The sequence below is a fragment of the Lampetra fluviatilis genome, chromosome 17, assembly GCF_964198595.1.
Source record: "Lampetra fluviatilis chromosome 17, kcLamFluv1.1, whole genome shotgun sequence".
In the NCBI taxonomy this organism is placed as follows: domain Eukaryota; kingdom Metazoa; phylum Chordata; class Hyperoartia; order Petromyzontiformes; family Petromyzontidae; genus Lampetra; species Lampetra fluviatilis.
The window spans coordinates 9,763,420-9,782,427 of NC_136291.1; the positions used below are offsets into that span (position 1 = coordinate 9,763,420).

Genomic DNA, 19,008 nt, shown 5'->3' on the forward strand with positions numbered 1-19,008 from the left:
TCACAACCAAATTAAGCAATTCAATACAAAGTTTTGCTTTAAAATGTCAAGCATCTTCAGGAAAATCCAGGACATCTGGTGATGGGTCTTGTAACATAAATTTGGCAAGACCATTCCATGGCCAAATCCAGAAATAAAAATATGAACATAATACCGTTCATGGAACCTTAGATGTTTTGGTGGTCACGTGATGACTAATGTGTAACATATGCCATGCTTGCTAATTACAAAAAAAATGTTTTGTTCCACTCAGATTCTGAAAGGAAAAATCGACACCCTTTCTGGATTTCTTGATGTTTCAACTTTTACAGACAATGAGTGAGTTTTGAAGACAAAAACATACACCCTACATAAGCATGACAAAGGTGGGGAGCTCAAACTGAGAGAGTTCAGTCTCTATTAGACAACCGTTTGTTACGCAAAGTGGGTACCCCAGGCTGGTATGGTTAAAGGGGGAGTTGAACCCCAAATGGGATTGAAACTGCCAGCTATAACCCAAGCACCACCCTCCCACATTGTGTGTGTTTCTAGTGCTGGTGAATTTACCCCCAGTACCAGTTGGTGGGGAATATAAAATTGTTCACGTACAAAAAATACATTTCAACTTGAAGATACTTCCCTGAGTTAGAGTAACAAAAAGGTATTCACTTGGAATGCATTTGAGGTGCATTGTTTTGGTGACGTGTTTATATTCACCCATTCACAATACGATTAAGTGTTAGAATTTGAAGTCAAGATTTACTGAGAATCGATATTTTTTTGTAACTGAATGTGGCGCATTCTAGTGGTTGCAGGGTTTACATACATCTGCTACATCAAAAATATACGAATTGGGATAAAATACATTCTCAGACGTCCAAATTGAAGCATGTATAGTGAACATAATTGATTTGAATTTATTAATCGATGCATCGTCACGTCTTCCGCATGTCTGCCTCTTGACCAGTATTTGGAAGCGTTTGCTCGTGCCCAATGTCACAACAACAACGGCCTCTCCTCCGTTATTCCTTGTGTGCCGCCGGCAGGAAAGCCATTAACCGGGAGTACGAGGAGTACGTGCTGACAGTGGGCGACTTTGATGAGCGTGTGTTCCTGGGCGAGGACGCCGACGAGGAGCTCGGCACGCCGCAGAAGGGCACGGTGATGCCAGGCACGCCGGGGGCGGGCCATGAGCTCGCCGAGAAGATGAAGATCAAGCGCAACTTGCAGCAGCATTTTGAGAAGGTAAGCTTGCGATCCCTTCCACTTGTTGCAGTCTTGTCTCCTCCACAGCTGTCTTGGCCCGTAGCACCGCTTTTATGCGGAACCTTTTACCTCCCAAGATCACATGGCGGGGTTTTGTGGCACAGTCTGATAATGTGTGCTCTTTTGGCATTTAGGGAACGATTTATCTCCCACATGATGAATTTTCTCAGGTGAAGGTTACGATTTCATTCACAAATCGTTCCTTTTTGTCTTGTATTTTTTTACCATTGCTTTGTTTAACGCTCGTTTTTGTCTCATTTGTATATTTTGTTTGATCAATTAGCGTGATATTTACAATAGCATATAATTGGCTCTCACACAAATTTTACGTGCTCCATGATTCATGAGCGCAAATATGTTTTACTGGATGACTCAATATTTCCTGAGCTATACAATGCCCATAATCTAATGCTATACATTCGTTGTCATTGCTACATCCATCCAATGCTATTGTACTCGGTTATTTGGCCATCGTTGTGTTGTCCAATTCTATGTTAATCATTACCGTATGCTATACCCCAAGATTTGTAAATCGTTGCAGATTCTTACGTTGAAGAATCTATTCGAATTCATACAAATTATATGCAAATCGTACATTCAAGCTAGTGGATTGAAAGAGGAGCAATATAATCTATATATATAAAAAGGAAATTTGTGAATATGTGTGTCTGTTCGAAATGTTTAGCATACTTCCCAACATGCAACAAACTTGAAATTTGGCATGTGGGTAGCTTCCAGAATGTACACAATGCAAAAAGTATAAAAATAGACTTTTGTATTTTGGGGGAGGGCGCAATAATGGATATATTTTGCACGGCAAGTGAGCGGTGACGTCACATGTGATGTCACCCGCATGCGGCAGCGTTACGCAGTGTGCCTGCTGACGGCACTCATCCCCCCTCCAACCCTCCGCGTAGGCCATGTATTAATCCAAGACAAGAATCCAAGTCCCGGGCAAAGCTGGGTTGTAAAGCTAGTACAAATATAATCAAATGAGATTAAATAATGTTTTTTGACTCGCATTGTGACCCTGAATGACTCTGAATCATGGAAATGTGTCAAATTGCAGGAGTGTTTACATCCTGCCTGCAGATTATACCCATTATTTGCTATGCCATATGGCCTTTAAGTAGGCATGTTTCTCTACTTTTTGCCCTCTTTTTTTATTCTGCATCCCTGGCTTTTTTCTCATTTAACCTTAATTGTCCTTTGCACTCAGCCTATTATTTTTATTACACTCCATCATTAACCTATTCTCTATGTCCATCATCCAATGCTGTGAGTAACACTACTCACACATATAATATCCAAAACAAGCAGTATTTACTCATCGTCCATCATTGCGAGCACTTGGATATAGAGGAAGTTTTGAAAGCAGCACCTCCATATCAGTGCTCCATAAGCATTTATAATTTTCCTTATCGGCCATCGTAGAAAACTTGTGGACATGGAAGATATTTGAAGAACGGGCCTCCAATATAAACGTTTTGTAACTGCAATTTCCACAGTCGAATTGTAATGAATGCCTATTACATCATAGACTCGCTCGCTGGCGCCCTCCACCCCACTGACGGGCCGGCGCTACCTCAAAGAAAAGGAGCAGGGCTTCACTCCAGTGTCAACGGCGACACAGAGCGTGGGCCGCCTGCAGTCCCTGCTGTCAGGCTTGCGCGGGGCACCCAGCGAGAACCTGCTCTCCATGCTGCGGTAAGAGCAGCTGCCCCAGCAGCGGCAGTAGCTCCCGTAGTAGCTACGGTGGTGAGATGTTAACTACCTCGCCTGTTATGCAGGAGGTCGTGGGTTCAATCCCAATCCTGACGCCTATATATTTGGAGTTTTTCCTTCTGGTCGCGTGGATTTTTCTACGGGTCCTCCGGTTTTCCCCTCCACATTCAGAAGCATGTGTTTTAGAGTATTTGGCTGCTATAAATTTCCACGTGATAATCCACTTCATTCGGCTTTGATTTGTGGCCAGTTCGCTTCTGATAAAGAGCTTTCTAGCCCAGTGGGCCTTAGCTGTGCGAGGTGATGTCAATCCCGTTTACATCTGCGCGGTTTATGAGTGCTTATGTTGCGCCTCGCCCCCACCCAGAGGAATTTAGAAACAGAAACAAAGACAAAGCGAGAAATGGAGATAAATTGCAATAATAATTACAGAGAATGCAAGGGAAAGGTTGGATAGAGACGGGCCTCTCTATATGAATGGCTGACTGGGAGGCACGGATGGACGATCATGTCCAAAGGACATGGGGGTTGCTAGTATATATAAATATATTTTTCATCAATGGTCTTTCCAGATAATTTGATGAGTCACATTTTTTTTATTAAACCACTTTTCCAATGTACATGTAAAAATGTCACTACCTTTCTGCAATATTATTTCGCCTATATAGTTTTTCCAGACTTCTGCTATAAATTTCCACATTATAAGCCACTTCGTTGAGGTATAATTTTGATCAGGTTGCTTCTGGAAAAGGGCTATATAGTTCAGTGGGCCTTACCTGGTACAAATACAAAGTCCAGTTTTGTTTATGAAAAAAATGATGTTACAATGCTACATCATGCTGATGGGCCTCAGTGAATATAAACCTTGATTAAGCAAACGCATAAAATACACAATAGAAAAATAGCTTGCTGAAATAACAGCATGCTGTACAAAAAAAATTATGGTTTGTCTCTATTGTCAATTTATTCTTGTTGTTGTTGTATGATAACCATAACTGTACTACTAAACATTCTTCAAATAGGAAGTTTGTACTGCAAAGTGTGTCTCTTGCCTCTCCTGGTAATGCATGCATGAGGGTTTGTTCCGCGAGCCAAAGACCACTTTGTTTTTACTGGACTGCTGCCACCACTCAGCCAGTCATCACAGATATATTGCGCAATCCGTCATGAGCACAGCAGCTGAAGCATCAAATGTTCCAGTTACTCACATGCCCCTTGATTGTCTTCGGCACTGGCCGTCCAGACTGGAGTTTACACGTTTGAACATCGTGCGTGTCTCCTCGGCCCTGGGTTAAGGTGGGTTTTTTTAGAGCACTGGCTGCTGTGACTGCCGCTTGCAGGTCATCTTCGCGTGATCAGACCGAGGCGGTGCAGACACGGGTGCGGGAGATGGGTGCAACATTCTGCAAACACTACACTGGGCCCAGCGATGGGCAGCCTGGCTCGCATATCGGTATGGCCTGTGCATGCTTACATGAACACACACGCCGACATGATCTGCTATCAGCTGAGTGTCTGCCCAGCCTTAATTTTACACATGTGGTGCATGCAATTTCAGAAGATATTAAAATCTCCATGACCTGACACACAACAATGACTGACCTTCATGAAACAGTGTTTATATATATCTTTTCATTGTCATGTTTAAGTGCAATGAATGCACATAGTTCAATGATGGTCCAATGCTTTGATATCATCGCAAAATAATTGTTTGTCTTGCTTCTCAAACGACACATTTATAGAACACATCCCTTGTAATTAGAACAGTATTACTGTGAATGTTTCTTCAAGCTATGGAAGTTACTGCAATCAAAGTTTGATAAGTATGTTTTATTAACATGTCTCTTAATTTTATCTATTTTCCCACATCTCCATTCAATTAGTTAAAATAACATGTCATACAACTGTACAATGTAGTTTCTTGTTATGAAGTTTGGCACTGATACATAAAAAGAAAACACTTTGAACATTCATTCAACTATTGTTTTAGCACTGCTACATCAGGCCAAGGACCTTAAATCACCCGTTGTTACAAAAATAAAAATCCATTTATATCCTTACTGATGGATGGGACAACTGCTGTTAGTGAGCACTTGCTACTGTGACTTGGCGCTGTAGGTCATCTTCACGTGATCAGACCTGATCAGACTGAAGTGGTGCTGTGGTGATGCAGTGATTAGCAGTATTGTAACACACTGAATTAACTTGGGTTATGGTAAGGTCGCATTCAAAGACATGCAATTGCTGACTCAGCCTAAGATGCTGGTTGTACAGTGAACATGAGTATTGGTGCCTGCTGGGACAGGCAGCCAGACATGATGATGGCCAGACGTCCCTCTAATGTGCTGTTATACTCTGAATAATATATGCTATCATACACATGAGAACAAAGGTGCCTTTAGTTTAGCCCAGCCATTGACGGCATGAATGTCACAACTTGTTGGGTCTTGTTATTGTACCCTCGCTACACTGCCATCAAAGAAAGGGTTTCCAGAAGCACTCTTTACACAAGACAGATGTCTTTGCACAGCAGTGACCTGGAACACAGTGGTTGACCTCCATTTCAATGAGTGCACAAACGCACACAGGCGCTTGTGAGAGCACTCCTGTGTGTTATATTCCAACTATTGGTATTTAGTACCTTGTAAGAAGCACCAACCTAAGATGGAAAAGTCCCCTATGAAATAGAACTCAAGAGTTTTTGAAGAAAACAAGTCATTGGATTACTGACTCACCAATGTGTCACTGGCTTTAGTCTAAGCTTTTGTCGATTAACTCCACGTATTTTTATGCATTTATTTTTTGTCTTTGAGTAAACACGTGTAAATATTTCCTCCTTTCTGTAGAGGTAGATATTGCATACACACCCCTTGCACTGGTAGACACCAATTTAGGAAAATGTGTAGGTAGAGTTTGAATCATCAATTGTCCACATGTCTGTTTTCCTTTGCCCAGACTTTGCCCAGAAACGGCTGAAATTGGCAGAGATTCTGTACTACAAAGTGCTGGAAGGTGTCATCACACAGGAGAAGAAGAGGGTGCAAGGGAAAGACCTAACAGTGTGTATAATAAATATGCCATCATCCGGTCTCACACCCACAATTCACGATCATTGACTTAAATCTACAGGCATTCTTTTAAATGAAAGCAAGCACATGTCATTTGTACAAACACAAGTGTAGAATGCAGCATGTCTATGGTCCAACTATTAGAAGATCTCATAGATTGAGACTCCAAAAAATGCTAGTTTGCAGTGGCCAGGAGATTACAGTTAAGAATATAGGTTGTGAGCCTCATTCATGGAATCGCCTTTCTGTTGTAACTTGTAGATGTGAATTTTATTTTCTCTCGCAGTCCAAGCGCTGTTTAAATAATTGGCCAAACATACCAACACAATACTCTCCTGAAATAATTGTCCTGAGACTCATGTCGGCTTTAATTTTCTAATCATTGTCATTCATGTTCTTGTTTTGCACTTCCCAGATATCTAGTCTGCTTTATAGCAATAAAGGTTTTAACACACGTGTTCAATCCATGTTATAATTGCAGGGTCTTACAACACAGATTTTTGTCCGACCATTAGGTCGCCTATTCCAAACATCAATTATGATTCAATAGTTGTGTTTGAAGTACGACACACGAAAGCAGAATTATCTCTAAGTACAGACAATCTAAAACACTATCGCGTAATGTATGTTGAACTTCTTTTCGCACCAGTAATAAGCATGCCATATTGTGACATGAGCTCTAAGCTTGATGGTTTTGCCTGCGCGCACACAACACAATGCAGACTCTGTTGGAGCAGGATGTGTTTCACCGCTCGCTCATGGCATGCTGCCTGGAGATCGTGCTCTTCTCCTACAACTCGCAGCGCACGTTCCCCTGGATCCTCGACACGCTCAGCATCAGCCCCTACTCCTTCTACAAGGTGTGTGTCGCCCTTGTCTTTGTGCGTCTCTTGTGCCTCGTGTGTCTTTATCCTTTTTGTCTCTAGCGCCATCCCTCTGTGTCACCGTGTCTCTCGAGTAGACGCAAGGAGAGACAGACACACAGAGAAACATACTGCATACACGCACGTCTTTTAACATTCCACACCATTTGTCAAATATAGTTTAATGATTGTTTTCTAGGAAGTGTGTAAACATCACCACTGGGGAGACAAAGGTGGCCAGGCATGGTGTTAGCCACCCCCCACCCCCTTGTGTGCTGTGCTGGCCTTGATAGGTGCTCACTAACAGCACTTGCTATACGGGGGATCTTTGTCTTTGTGTGCGAGCAGGTGATAGAAGTACTGATCCGTGCAGAGGAGGGCCTCTCACGGGACATGGTGAAACACCTGAACCATGTTGAGGAGACGGTGCTGGAGAGCCTAGCGTGGAGACACGACTCCCCGCTCTGGGACGCCCTGCATGCAGCCCATGCTGCCGGCACGCCCAGCTGCGAGGAGGCATGCCCACTATGTGCACCTCACCCACACCAGCGTTTGGCTATCGTAACGCGCACTTGGAATTGTTACGTTTTCTGCAAGCAAAGAATGTCATGCTGAGGTTTGCATTAATTAGTGTTTTCCGTTGTCTCTTGACAACAGGTGACACTACCAAACCATCTGGAAAGCATTCCAGCTCCTGCCATTATTCATCCGCGTGTGCGTGAAGTCCGCACCGACGCGTGCCCCATCACAATGAAAGGTAACCCTCTTTCTAATATGTTTGACAATTCTGTGTATGTGGGCTTTCGAAATATTGTTTAATAGAGAGTGAGGCCATGGCACTTAGAGCATTGCACTTGAATTAGGGGTGTAATGATTTAACTCCCTCATGGTTTAAGGTATTATTATTCAGGGTCCTGATTTGATTAAGAACCATTTTTTCTTTTTACATTGTCATGAGTGTAGTTGCATTGGACCCATTAAATCTAATATATTGCTGGTCATGAGGGAGGTATTCTAGAATGGTTAGGAAGATGAGCCACTTTTTTTTACTTTTTTAACCTAGGCCGATGAAAGTTTGCATCCAGAGGTGTTGAATGGGGCCAAATCTAAATAAGAAATCAGATTGTAAAATCTAAATGATGATATCTGGGCCCATAAAAATGATGAAACTAAAGGATAGAACCTGAAATTTGTACAAATATTGTCAAGTTTATTGGAGTAGACTTGCCTCGTTTGACTTAGTTTATTTGTTCCCTCAAGTGGTGGTCAACACCAGCACTGAAGAGCGGTGCTCGTCCCTTTCGACCATCATTGTTTGCCATGGTGCTTGTAACAGGTTCTTGTTAAAACAACAACCGCCATTCGCCACTAAGTGGCAGTGACGTCACCACGACGCTTGTGCCAGGCTATGTGCACTTTGAGGCCACGTGAAGTGTCGAACGCCTGCTGGCAGGAGGTCACGGGGCAGACCCAGGTGCCACGGGTCGAGTGACTGAGATGACTGGCTAATGCACCACCTGTGCCCCATACTGTGCCAACTTGCTGTGCGTTAAAAGCACATCCTACCATAACCATAGGTATATTTTAAGTTGAGGCATGACCCTTCCACTTTAAGAGTTTATAATTGGTTCTCCTGGGTAAGGCTTTCAGTGTTTACTCAAACAACTAGGAGTGGTTAAATAAAACGTGACAATTAAATACTTTTGTTATTTAAATCGGTTTGACATACGTATCAATGAATCACTCAAATATATTTATACGTGTTCTCAACTGAACAGCATCAATATTGATGCATAAAACATCTAAATTATGGTTGGTTGGGGTACTACCTAAAATCAGTTTTTATGTACCCACAAAATAGCATGAAGCCAAATTTTCCAAAAACTCTTGTTTCATATTGGTGGGGAAAATGTGACGGGTCTGGCATTTTTCACTGTCATCATTGCTGATGCCCCTTTATATTAAACGAACTTTGTATTAAAGAGATGGTTTTGTGCAGTTGCAGGTGACGCGCCACAGTCCCCGTTCTCGGCGCATGACCGATACAGCTCCCCAGCCGCTGGGACCGCTCGCCGCAAGCTGTTCACAGACTCATTGGCGATGGCATCCATCGCCTCCTCGACATCTCAGTCTTCCTCCTCTACTGCCAACGCTGCCCCATCCTCGGCGGTTGCTGATGGCTTGGTGGCGCCCACAGCCTCCGTGCTGGGGCCGCGGGGACTGCTGAATGTGCCCTCCGTAACGCCGCTGCCCGGACACACCATGCTCACCGTAGCCACGGCCACCGTCACCGCAACTAATGGCCAGTCGGTCACCATTCCTGTGCGAGGTGAGGCACCTATCAGGTCTTGTGATTCGGCACTCATAATACAACAAAGCTTCACATATACTTGTTCACGAACCTACATCCTGTACTGCCATCATCTGGCCACTTATTAGATCAGTGGGTTTGTGTGTTCCACAAAGCTGCATGATCCACAAAAGTGCACACGCCACACCTGGCTAAACTAATTGTCCAGAAATTGTGGTGTGAGAGTGAAGATAAGTTACCATGAGGTAATTTTTGTTGTTCTTCCCGTCGGGAATGCAGGCATAACCAGTGACAGTGGCACCATCACGTTCGTGCCAGTCACGGTGAATATGGGCGGGGGTCACCAGCCAACGCTGCAGGCCACGCAGTTGCTGTCGCAGACCCTGACCGCCCGCCGTAAGGAGGGCCCCGCCCTGTGCACTGCGCCAGCAGTGACAGCCGCAGCTGATGGGGAAGCAGCTGCAGCAGGGACCGGCACTATCATGAGCAGGCCCAAGCGCACTGGCTCCCTAGCACTCTTCTTCCGCAAGGTTTGTTGCCGCTGATGTCGCCAACATTTCCATGAATCTGAATGTCTCCTTTAGTGCAGAAGTCATTTTTCCCCTCTTATCTGCTCTCTTTAATTTCCCTCTTTTGCCTTAAAAATAAAATCCTCTTTCTCAAAATCACGTAACATACGTGTCTTCGTGCGCAGCATCTTAACTCGTGGTCATATTGAGACGCTTTATAAATGTAAGTTGTATTGTCAGTGATGGAATGTTTCTATTGTGCATGTTATAATTCTGTATTTTGTTACATGCAAGATCTTCGACACAAGCAGCCCATTACAAAACTGCTAAATTGTATGTATGTATATTGGATTTATTTTGCACTGTACGTAGCCAGCTGTGCTAATCGTGTGCACATGGGGCGGCAGGTATACCACCTGGCGAGCGTGCGGCTACGCGACCTCTGCCAGAAGCTGGACGTTTCGCCGGAGCTCCGCAGCAAAGTGTGGACTTGCTTCGAGCATTCTCTTGTGCACTGCACCAACCTCATGGCTGATCGGCACCTTGATCAACTGCTCATGTGCGCCATCTATGTCATGGCCAAGGTAAGGCAGCATGTGAACACTCCTTGATCGCTCGCTCCTGTTTGGTCAAGCTCAAATCAAGTCAAAAGGCTTGATTCCTGTTTTGCAAAATGTTTTATTTTTTGTCCACGTTTTGTGGTAATGTACCGATGTCTCTCGTCGCCAACAATGGAGTAATTTGTAGAGACAATGTGGTCCCTGTTCAGACAAGCGAAGGGGCGGTGCGTATCTTGTTGTTGGTGCCCCTTTGCCTGCAGTGAAAATTCCACATTCCCATGGTGGGGCCATTCAATTTTTAGAATACCCACTGTAGCAAGTAATACTTATTGTATTAATGACTAGGGGGATAAAATTCAGTCCACTCTACCCTCCTCCTCCCCCCCCCCCCAAAATAGGATTTAATTTGCAACATAATATCTATGCCTGGTGATTTAGGGCCATGATGTTCCACAAGCTACTAAGCCATTCTGACATAATTCTTCGGATCTTATGGAAGAGCCAAACTAATGCTTTTTTTTTAAGAAGTCAAATTTCCATAGATTAATGTCAACATCATAACATGCATTACTACTTTTTGTTATGTATGTGAAATATGAAAATGTGAATGTTAATATTTCGGAAATGTGACTCCACTGGTTACAGTACTTTGTTGATATGAGCCATGGATGTAACTGATAGCAAGTATGAGATTGCAGTGGTTGCTTGTGCCATGTGGGATTGGACAACCCTGAGTAATTCTGCTGCTGCTTCTGATTGGCCCAGGTGACGAAGTCGGAGCGCTCATTCCAGGACATAATGAAGTGGTATCGGAGCCAGCCCCAGGCCAACAGTCATGTGAGTCTCCCCATGGTGCTGTATTGTGCTTGTGAACATGAGCCAAATTAATCCGAAATAATGTTTATGTGTCTGGAATAGTAGTGGTGTTGGTTTTGTATGAAGGATTTTATACGGCCTCTGCAAAGTGCCGTCCAAAAACAACTCGTTAATATTTACGCCTTTTAACAGGACATTCTGTTGTAGGCTAACAATCCTGGCACTGGCTGTTCTTGTGCTCTGAAAAATAACCTTTGCAGAAAAAGAATAGGCTTATGTATAGTTGTCTTTAATCAGGTCATTGTTAGACAATAGTGGTTATACGTTTTCACTCTGTAGTTGTCCACTTGCTATCACAGTCCCTTTTAAGATTTCGGATGACCTTGGGTGATTGTACTGCTCACCAGTGAACTTATGTCGACTCGTGGACTAATATCGCTCTAGGTATTGGTGAGATGACAGAGGCCGCGGTTTCTCTCTTCCCCACAGGTTTACCGCAGCGTTCTGCTCAAAGGCCGCAGACGCAGGAGGAACTCGGGCAGCAGTGAGGGCAGCACAGAGGCACGGGACCGAGGTGGGAGCACAGGCTTTGTTTCTTTAACGCATCCCCTTCGCTCGGTTCACAAGGATAGCCATTTCGTTAGCTGAGAGGATGCAACATGGCTTTGTATTAGGCTTGTAATGATTAACCTACCCTGAAATGGAATGCATTGTCAATTCAAGAATATTTGTGTTACAGTGGAGTAGATTTTGTGCCGAATGGCTGCAGAAATCACACCAAATTATTACATAATCGGTAATTGCATGCACGATTGGAGATATGTTGTGAGCTTTGGAATCGGTTTGAATTGTCAATGAACTGGACTGTCGTTACGTGGTTGGTTTATATTTGGCACCAATATATATTTTATTTGTGCTAATTTCTAAATACTCGTAACTCTTTTGGAGGACATACCTTCCAGAAAGGCTTTTGGTGTCCATAACATTGAATACATGGGCATGTATTGTCCTGTTGACAGCTAATTAACGCAAGACACCCGATGCTCCGTTTTGAAGTTTTAAAATGAAACGTCTTTGAATGTATTGTTTTAAATTAGATAATTTAATTTCTTCATTTTACATCTGGAAGACTTCATTGAAAAGGACATTTTGTGTGAATTTTTTCTCGTCGGTAAGTAGATGGCCTTGCTGGGGGTTTGGTTCAATGCGGACTTTCACCTGTCTGGGATTGCGGGATTGAGATAAGGCGACATAGAGCTGGCCGTGCGAGAAGACCGCCGTCTGCAGATCGATTCCAACGTAATTGAACGTCTGTCCCTGCGCCTAAGTCGTTCATGCAGGGGGCGTGTAGGTTTGCAGCGCCCCCTGCATGAAAACGACGGAAAGTGCAGCGTTCATCACAGATAGATAAAGTTGTGCGCTTATATAAGAGTATTATTACCCATTTCTCCAGAAAATGTATAATTCATGATATTGACCAGCAGCTGAGTAAACTTGGCTCAGTCACAGAAGCCAACTCGATAGATTGTACACGATGGTGCGTGTTACCTGAGTTGTTAGTGGTAACACATTTTAAATGACAGTGCATGTTTTCAAGCCTAGCGGTGAGAAATAGGAATATGAAAATGCATTCATCAATTTGTTCCCTCACGATACATGCATTACATCATGTGTGCTATAATCTACAAGTTTATGCACTTTATATGTAAATGATACGATTTTACTTTTCGGCGAATGGAGTCAACAAAATTTTACAAATTAAGTCATAAAAAGTAAATCAAGTTAAACTGTACAGTTTTGACGTGAAAATAATTGAATCAAACCAAGACCCTGAATCGTGATAATTGGCTTTAGGAATCAATCGTTAGATATTTATTGAATATGGATGGTATTTGATGGTGTATTGCTGTCCGGCGATGATGGGGGTGCGCAGGAGAGCGCGAGTCAAGCCCCCCCAGCATGCGATCCAGCAGCACCCTGCCCGTGCCTCACCCGAGCAGCGCACCACCCACGCCCACGCGCCTCCTGGGCTCAAGCTGTCACCCCGACAATGAGGATGAGGAGGAAGAGGAGAGGGGGGACCTCATCCAGTTCTACAACCAAACCTACATCTCTTGTATCCGCACCTTTGCGCTCAAGTACACCGGCAACAGCCTGGAGACTGCTGTAAGTATTTCCGATATGGTCCCACTGGCAATGTTTAATTTGCACGAATAATATATATGTTCAAAATTTTCAAGTCCATCCATCACACTTTGTTTCTACCAAATGGTATATCAGAAGAAAACACAATAAAAATATTTCTCTGGGCAAGAACATTTCAGGAAAGGTGTCTCCTTACCGAATTAGCATTTTGCCAAGGAAATTTATATATGGATCGTCCAATACAAAGCAATAGGAGCCAACGTTTTCCAAGAGGACTCCCGTTTAATTGCTAGAATCCTCCAGAAGATGGCTTCCCCATTGAATTATATTTAAACCCAATGTTTATGAGCTACATCATCGGCACTTAAGCCACGCGCCTATGGCTTCATCACGGTGACATCACCTTATAGGACTGATAGACAAAGTGCTGACGTCATTGTGCTGGCACAGGCAAGGGCGTGCTCTCGTTCTATCCCACGCAAATGTGCGGGCAGTGCCAGTGTATGCGTAATATCGATATCCAGAGTTTGGTGGCAATCAGTCTGGCTGCCGAATCTTTCCTCCGCTCTGCAGCCTCACTTTTCCATTACTTTCTTTTCCCATTGCCTCAGGTTTACTTTGTCTTTCTTTTTTATTATGTTTCTCATGTATATATTTTCTTTAATAAAACATTTTTAAAGCTCTACATCGCTGTATGAGGCTGGGTATTCAGTTGCATCCTGGCCTTTGCCTGCTCGTGGCCCACAGGACTTGTGGCTGCCAGCCCGCCGCAGCATATGCCGCATGTATGCAGTGTCTGGCTGCTGTGCAGTCCTCCCGTCGCTCCCTACATCCCCTCACCACGCACGCCGCTGCTTGCCCACAGTGCTTGGCTTGCCATTGCAGTGCTGTCACACATCCTGAGGTGCAGTCTAGCCTGCCTACCAACTTGCTGAACCTAAATCACCAGGCTTCTGTCCACAATCCCACCCATCAGTCTCCTTCTTTGGTCACCTGTTGGCCACTCTTGCCATTACCACCCATCCTACAAATCTTATAATCTGCACTCTTTTACTGAATTGTGATCAGTTGGCTTGAGGAATAAATCGCTACATATCGACTGAGTACTGACTGTACTTGATGGTGTATTTCTGTCTGGCGGTGATGAATACAGAGGGAGGTGCCACCCTTGTCGCCGTTACCTCTTCTGCGGACGCACCCGTGCTCTCCGCGCCGCGTGTCCCACATGCATCCGATCTACGTGTCGCCGCACAAGAATGGCGCGCCCTTCTCCCCACGCAGCCGTATGCTCTACTGCTTCAACCAGAGCCCCTCCAGGGTGAGATGAGCACACAACTGTGGTGTTGGTGTACTTCCAGAATTTGCACTTTATAGCCACATGCCAGCTTGAGTAAAGAAAGGCACATCAGTTGTCATTTCGTCAGTCCACTGTTAGATGAGGGATTCGTCACGCCGTGTGGGTTGTTTAACTTTACCACGCTCATCAATACAGGTGGGTAAAGGCTGGGAGCATAAACACGGGCCATGGAAGTACAGCACAATGGATGTTTTTTCACGACCCACAAACAACCCCAAAAATATATAGTTAGTTTCTTATAGATAAGTACACAAGCTGTGTGTCCCAGGTCGCCAGACATGAGTTTACATTTTGAATGAGAAAAAAAGGCTAAAATGACACGAGTGATGACATTAAAACATCACTAGATTGCCATAATAGTATTTTTTGTTGTTAATACATCTTCAAACTCAATTTGGACAGTCTATGACAGACTGTCTCGGTACATTCTACAAAGTAAGGGCTCTTTGGTTTTTGATAGAATCTTCCTTTAGGTTATTCCCTTATTGAAATGTAGCCTGCACGGTTCATTCGCATGCACATGTTGCCACATGCATGGAATAATGGCACGCGTGGATCAGCACACTCAAAGCATGAATACAAGAGTTTAATAGCTTTTGTTTTGCACAAATACACACATTGTATATATTTTAACAAACATTCATAATTCGTGTGCACTTATGTTCTAGCCCACATGTATTAGTCCACCTGTAATACTAGTCTCTAAATACAACCCACAACTTTTACCAAGTCAATATGCAGGCTGAATATGCCTTACCACTGCTCGATGAATGAAAAATATCCAAGCTACTTTTTTGACAAAGGTCGTTTCATTCCGCTGTGAAAAATTGCAATGGCCTGAGATATGTGCACTCAGTCATACCTCGATTTACGCCATTCCGCTTTTTGTACTTTCTCTATAACGTACCCAACTTCTTGATGATCTCCCAATCCCGTATTACGTACTGTGGTTCCTCGCCATAATGTACTCGAGATTTAGGAACTTTACCAACTTTACTATTAAGACCCACATTTTTTACGGCTCAAGCTTTAGCATTCCTGACTAGTCATCTCTTTCACTTACACACACACTCTTAATATTTTGTTGCTCTACATCCCGTATTCATGGCGACTATGTTTATAGAAGTGGTTGTACATTATAGATGCGCAAAGGGTAACTGAGCATCCTATATTTAGGTACTATACCACGTTACGATCCACGATCCCATCTCGTTGCTTCGATTTAAGTACTTTCTATTTACATCCTGGGCGTGAACCGGGGTATGCTTGTTATGAGAAGGAAGCAGTTCTGAATGTTGCATCAGTGGACTCAACCGTGATGACCTCTTGACCAAGCTGTGCACACCAGCAGAATCAGAATAGTACATTTTCAGATATGTAATGTGTGCTGCTGCTTTGGGTAAATTTGTATTCCTCCCATATTTATGTAAAAGTACCATTTATTTTTAAATAAAGCCTCAGTGAGTTGCAAGATTTTCCAGGAGGATCCTGCATTGGATTTGTGTTTGGCATTACACCAAAGTAATCTGGAAAAAACCCAATCATGCAAGGGAATAACACTCAAAAGGTCTGCGCAGACGTACTAACATCTCTGACCACCTCACAGTCCAGAAAATATACACGTTCCACAGCTCCACATGTGATGCACCAACCCTTGCCTCCGAAGGCACTGGGCTTTTATAAGGATGTACACACCTCGCATGCTCTCACACAACACACTGCCTGTGTGTTTGCCCACCCCCCCCTCCAGAACCTGCGTCAGATCAATTCCATGATCAGCTGTGGTGAGGGTGGCGCTGCTGCTGCTGCTCGCAAGCGGTCTCTGCCACTGGACGACGGGCCAGACTCCCCAGCCAAGCGGCCACGCCCCGACGAGAGTGTGTGGCTCCGCCGGCTGCAGGACGTAGCCAGCGAGCGCGTCGTGCAGTGACGAAGCGCAAAATATTAAAAAGGCAAATGACAACAAAACAACCCCTTGTTTTTTCTGGCTGGAGAGGGAAATTGGCGTTGCTTGTTCCACTTTCTTGACGCGGAGTTTGTGCATCATGCCGGATAGTGTAGTGTATGCGGTGTTGTGTGCCGACAAAGCAGAGATGTGTGTGTGTGTGCGTGTAATTGTCCTTACGGCTCAGTTCTCCACATGCCCACCATCAAGAAGTCCTTGGCACTCAATCCGTGAAGGCATGATTAACGTGAACCCATCATAATGCATTGTCAAAATTTTGGGCTATTTGCCCTGCTTAAGTTGGGCCTTTCATTAAAAAAGCGTCCGATTTAGTTTGTAAATTCTTAACTTTCAACATACTGGTGGTGTGCTTGAAAACATTTGTTCAGGTGACACCTTGATTTATTTGGTAATGTTAGGTGGTGGAGGTTGCGTTGCTGTAATTGGCATACGCATACGGTCCAACCCAAAAAATACACAAATGCACATTATACGGCCTGAAAGTACATTCTGCCTAATGTACATGTAATAGAACAATTAATTTTGCCAAACGTCAATGAAAGCTGTGTACACTGTAACCCTTTTAATTAACTTTGGCACTACCAGCATTGCCGCTTTCAGCTGTTGAGTTTGAATTTACTACATAGTGTTTTAACTACCACCTTAATTTTAACAATTATTGCTGCCTTGGCCTCCCCCAGTTAAAACATAAAACTAAACTTGTGACATTGATTACAGCAGTATCTCTCCCGTAACAATGGACACCATGACAACATTTTCAACATTTACCCTTATTTTGAATTGTTACAGTAGCTCGAACAATTACATGAAGGCCTACTTGATGGAGACATACTTTGATTACCTTGTTGAGTTAATCACTGTTTATAAATTTTGATTCTAATTTAGATAACATGTTCATATTACGCTGTCATTGATATTTAAATGAGTTGTGCTTAAACATTTGCTTCATATATAGGTGTGGGTGACTCTTACCCTTAAGAAGACACAAAAATATTCAATAAAATGTAGATCACCATCGACCATGAGCTGATGGCTGAAACTATTTTAGAAAATTGCATTTTAATAAGTTTGTATATCCTTGTGTATACTGTATTGGTTAAATATTCTTAAAGTAAATGCCACTTGTTATATTCTACATTCTCTCTAACTTGCGTATTGCGAAAACGTGAATTCCCACTTTGTGGCGTTTTTTTGTTTGTTTCCGGTAGAGATGGTGTATGTGACTGATAATCATGCTTAACCCACGTACTGTGTGTGCTGGAAGATGTCTTAGCTTTCGACAATGTGTGTACTGTGCTTGTGTTTTGTATCCATGAGCAGGGAAGGAAGCAGCGCAAGCTACGAGTAAAAGCGGTCTGGGTTTGTGTTAAAGTGAATGCTCTTTGCCACTTTTTTTTAATCTGTGCAGCTTGCATTTAATACACGTATTGGAAGGACTTGAAACAAGTATCCCTTTGTAGTTTTGTGTTGTTAAAAAGACGATTTCTACAGCAAATCTGTAAGATATTCACTTTATTTCTGTTGTTTTTGTGTCAGGAGTTTGTGTTATTTGTTGAGAGCATACGATGGTGAAAATGTGAAGTGTATATCTTCAGCCTGCTAGCTCATGACGTGATGTGTAGTAAAGTGAGGAATGCAATTTTTTACTGGAAGCGGTTTTAAATGATAAAACAAAAGTACATTGTAAATCGGATTGTTAAAATGACTATATCCATCAAGAAAAAGGAGGTATGCATCGTCTACAATTAGTAACATGATAAGAATTAAGACCATTTTGCATGCGTAAAATACTAAACTGGACATTGGGGTGGCATCATGCATATTAGCGTTTAGGGTACATATGGAGTGGACTCGCTGTTTAAAGAAACCTTTTTAAACTATCACGAAGTGTGGGTGCCTTTACTGATGTTGTATAATGGAGTTAAAAAAAGTTGTGTTCATATATGTCCTGTAAATAGCTGAAATGTTATTTACCGGTCTTTCTGAGGGGAAAAAACAAGTACAGAAAGCAGTGTTTAATGGGAACGTAAAAGCCATTCATTAAATGTAAGCTATGTTGGTTCAGTACGTCTCCTGTAAATCATTTCCTATCGGACTTGCCGTGTGCTCTGACATGTAATTTATGCAACAAACTATGCATTCGGTCAAGCAGCTTGACAAGTAACTGCAACTGGTCAACCGAAAGACAGGACGGGGCCAGTTCCCATGACAAAACCATCCATCAAACCTGGATATCAAAACATTCCTTCATTTTCATATCCTAAGGAGTGACACATCTTGCCAACATTTTTCAGGAACCACCTGTTTGGCAGCACACAGCTCTGCGGAACAACATTAACGAGTCACCTTGCAGCAAAAGGTCTGGGCCCACAATCTCTAATTGAATGCTTCCAAATCCATAGCCATCTTGATCGACACTAGACAGTGTCTCACTCGGTCGATG

General features: G+C 43.2%; 1 protein-coding gene across 5 annotated transcripts in view; it reads left to right on the forward strand.

Moving 5' to 3' along the window:
- Nucleotides 1-18,619, forward strand: part of LOC144936925 (retinoblastoma-like protein 1) — a 35,546-nt gene extending 16,927 nt beyond the window's left edge. For 4 of the 5 annotated variants that reach the window (XM_078864160.1, XM_078864161.1, XM_078864163.1 and 1 more), the window contains 16 exons: nucleotides 254-318; nucleotides 1,026-1,224; nucleotides 2,786-2,952; nucleotides 4,311-4,423; nucleotides 5,926-6,029; nucleotides 6,761-6,898; nucleotides 7,250-7,417; nucleotides 7,559-7,658; nucleotides 8,901-9,230; nucleotides 9,492-9,742; nucleotides 10,129-10,305; nucleotides 11,047-11,118; nucleotides 11,587-11,671; nucleotides 13,031-13,263; nucleotides 14,396-14,560; nucleotides 16,350-18,619. In XM_078864160.1, the coding sequence (XP_078720286.1) occupies nucleotides 254-318; nucleotides 1,026-1,224; nucleotides 2,786-2,952; nucleotides 4,311-4,423; nucleotides 5,926-6,029; nucleotides 6,761-6,898; nucleotides 7,250-7,417; nucleotides 7,559-7,658; nucleotides 8,901-9,230; nucleotides 9,492-9,742; nucleotides 10,129-10,305; nucleotides 11,047-11,118; nucleotides 11,587-11,671; nucleotides 13,031-13,263; nucleotides 14,396-14,560; nucleotides 16,350-16,529 (2,547 nt within the window). In that variant the 3' untranslated portion in view covers nucleotides 16,530-18,619. Of the gene's footprint in view, nucleotides 1-253; nucleotides 319-1,025; nucleotides 1,225-2,785; nucleotides 2,953-4,310; nucleotides 4,424-5,925; nucleotides 6,030-6,760; nucleotides 6,899-7,249; nucleotides 7,418-7,558; nucleotides 7,659-8,900; nucleotides 9,231-9,491; nucleotides 9,743-10,128; nucleotides 10,306-11,046; nucleotides 11,119-11,586; nucleotides 11,672-13,030; nucleotides 13,264-14,395; nucleotides 14,570-16,349 lie in introns of those variants that run through there. The other variant, XM_078864162.1, reaches the window with a different exon arrangement.
- The last annotated feature ends 389 nt before the right edge of the window (nucleotides 18,620-19,008 follow it).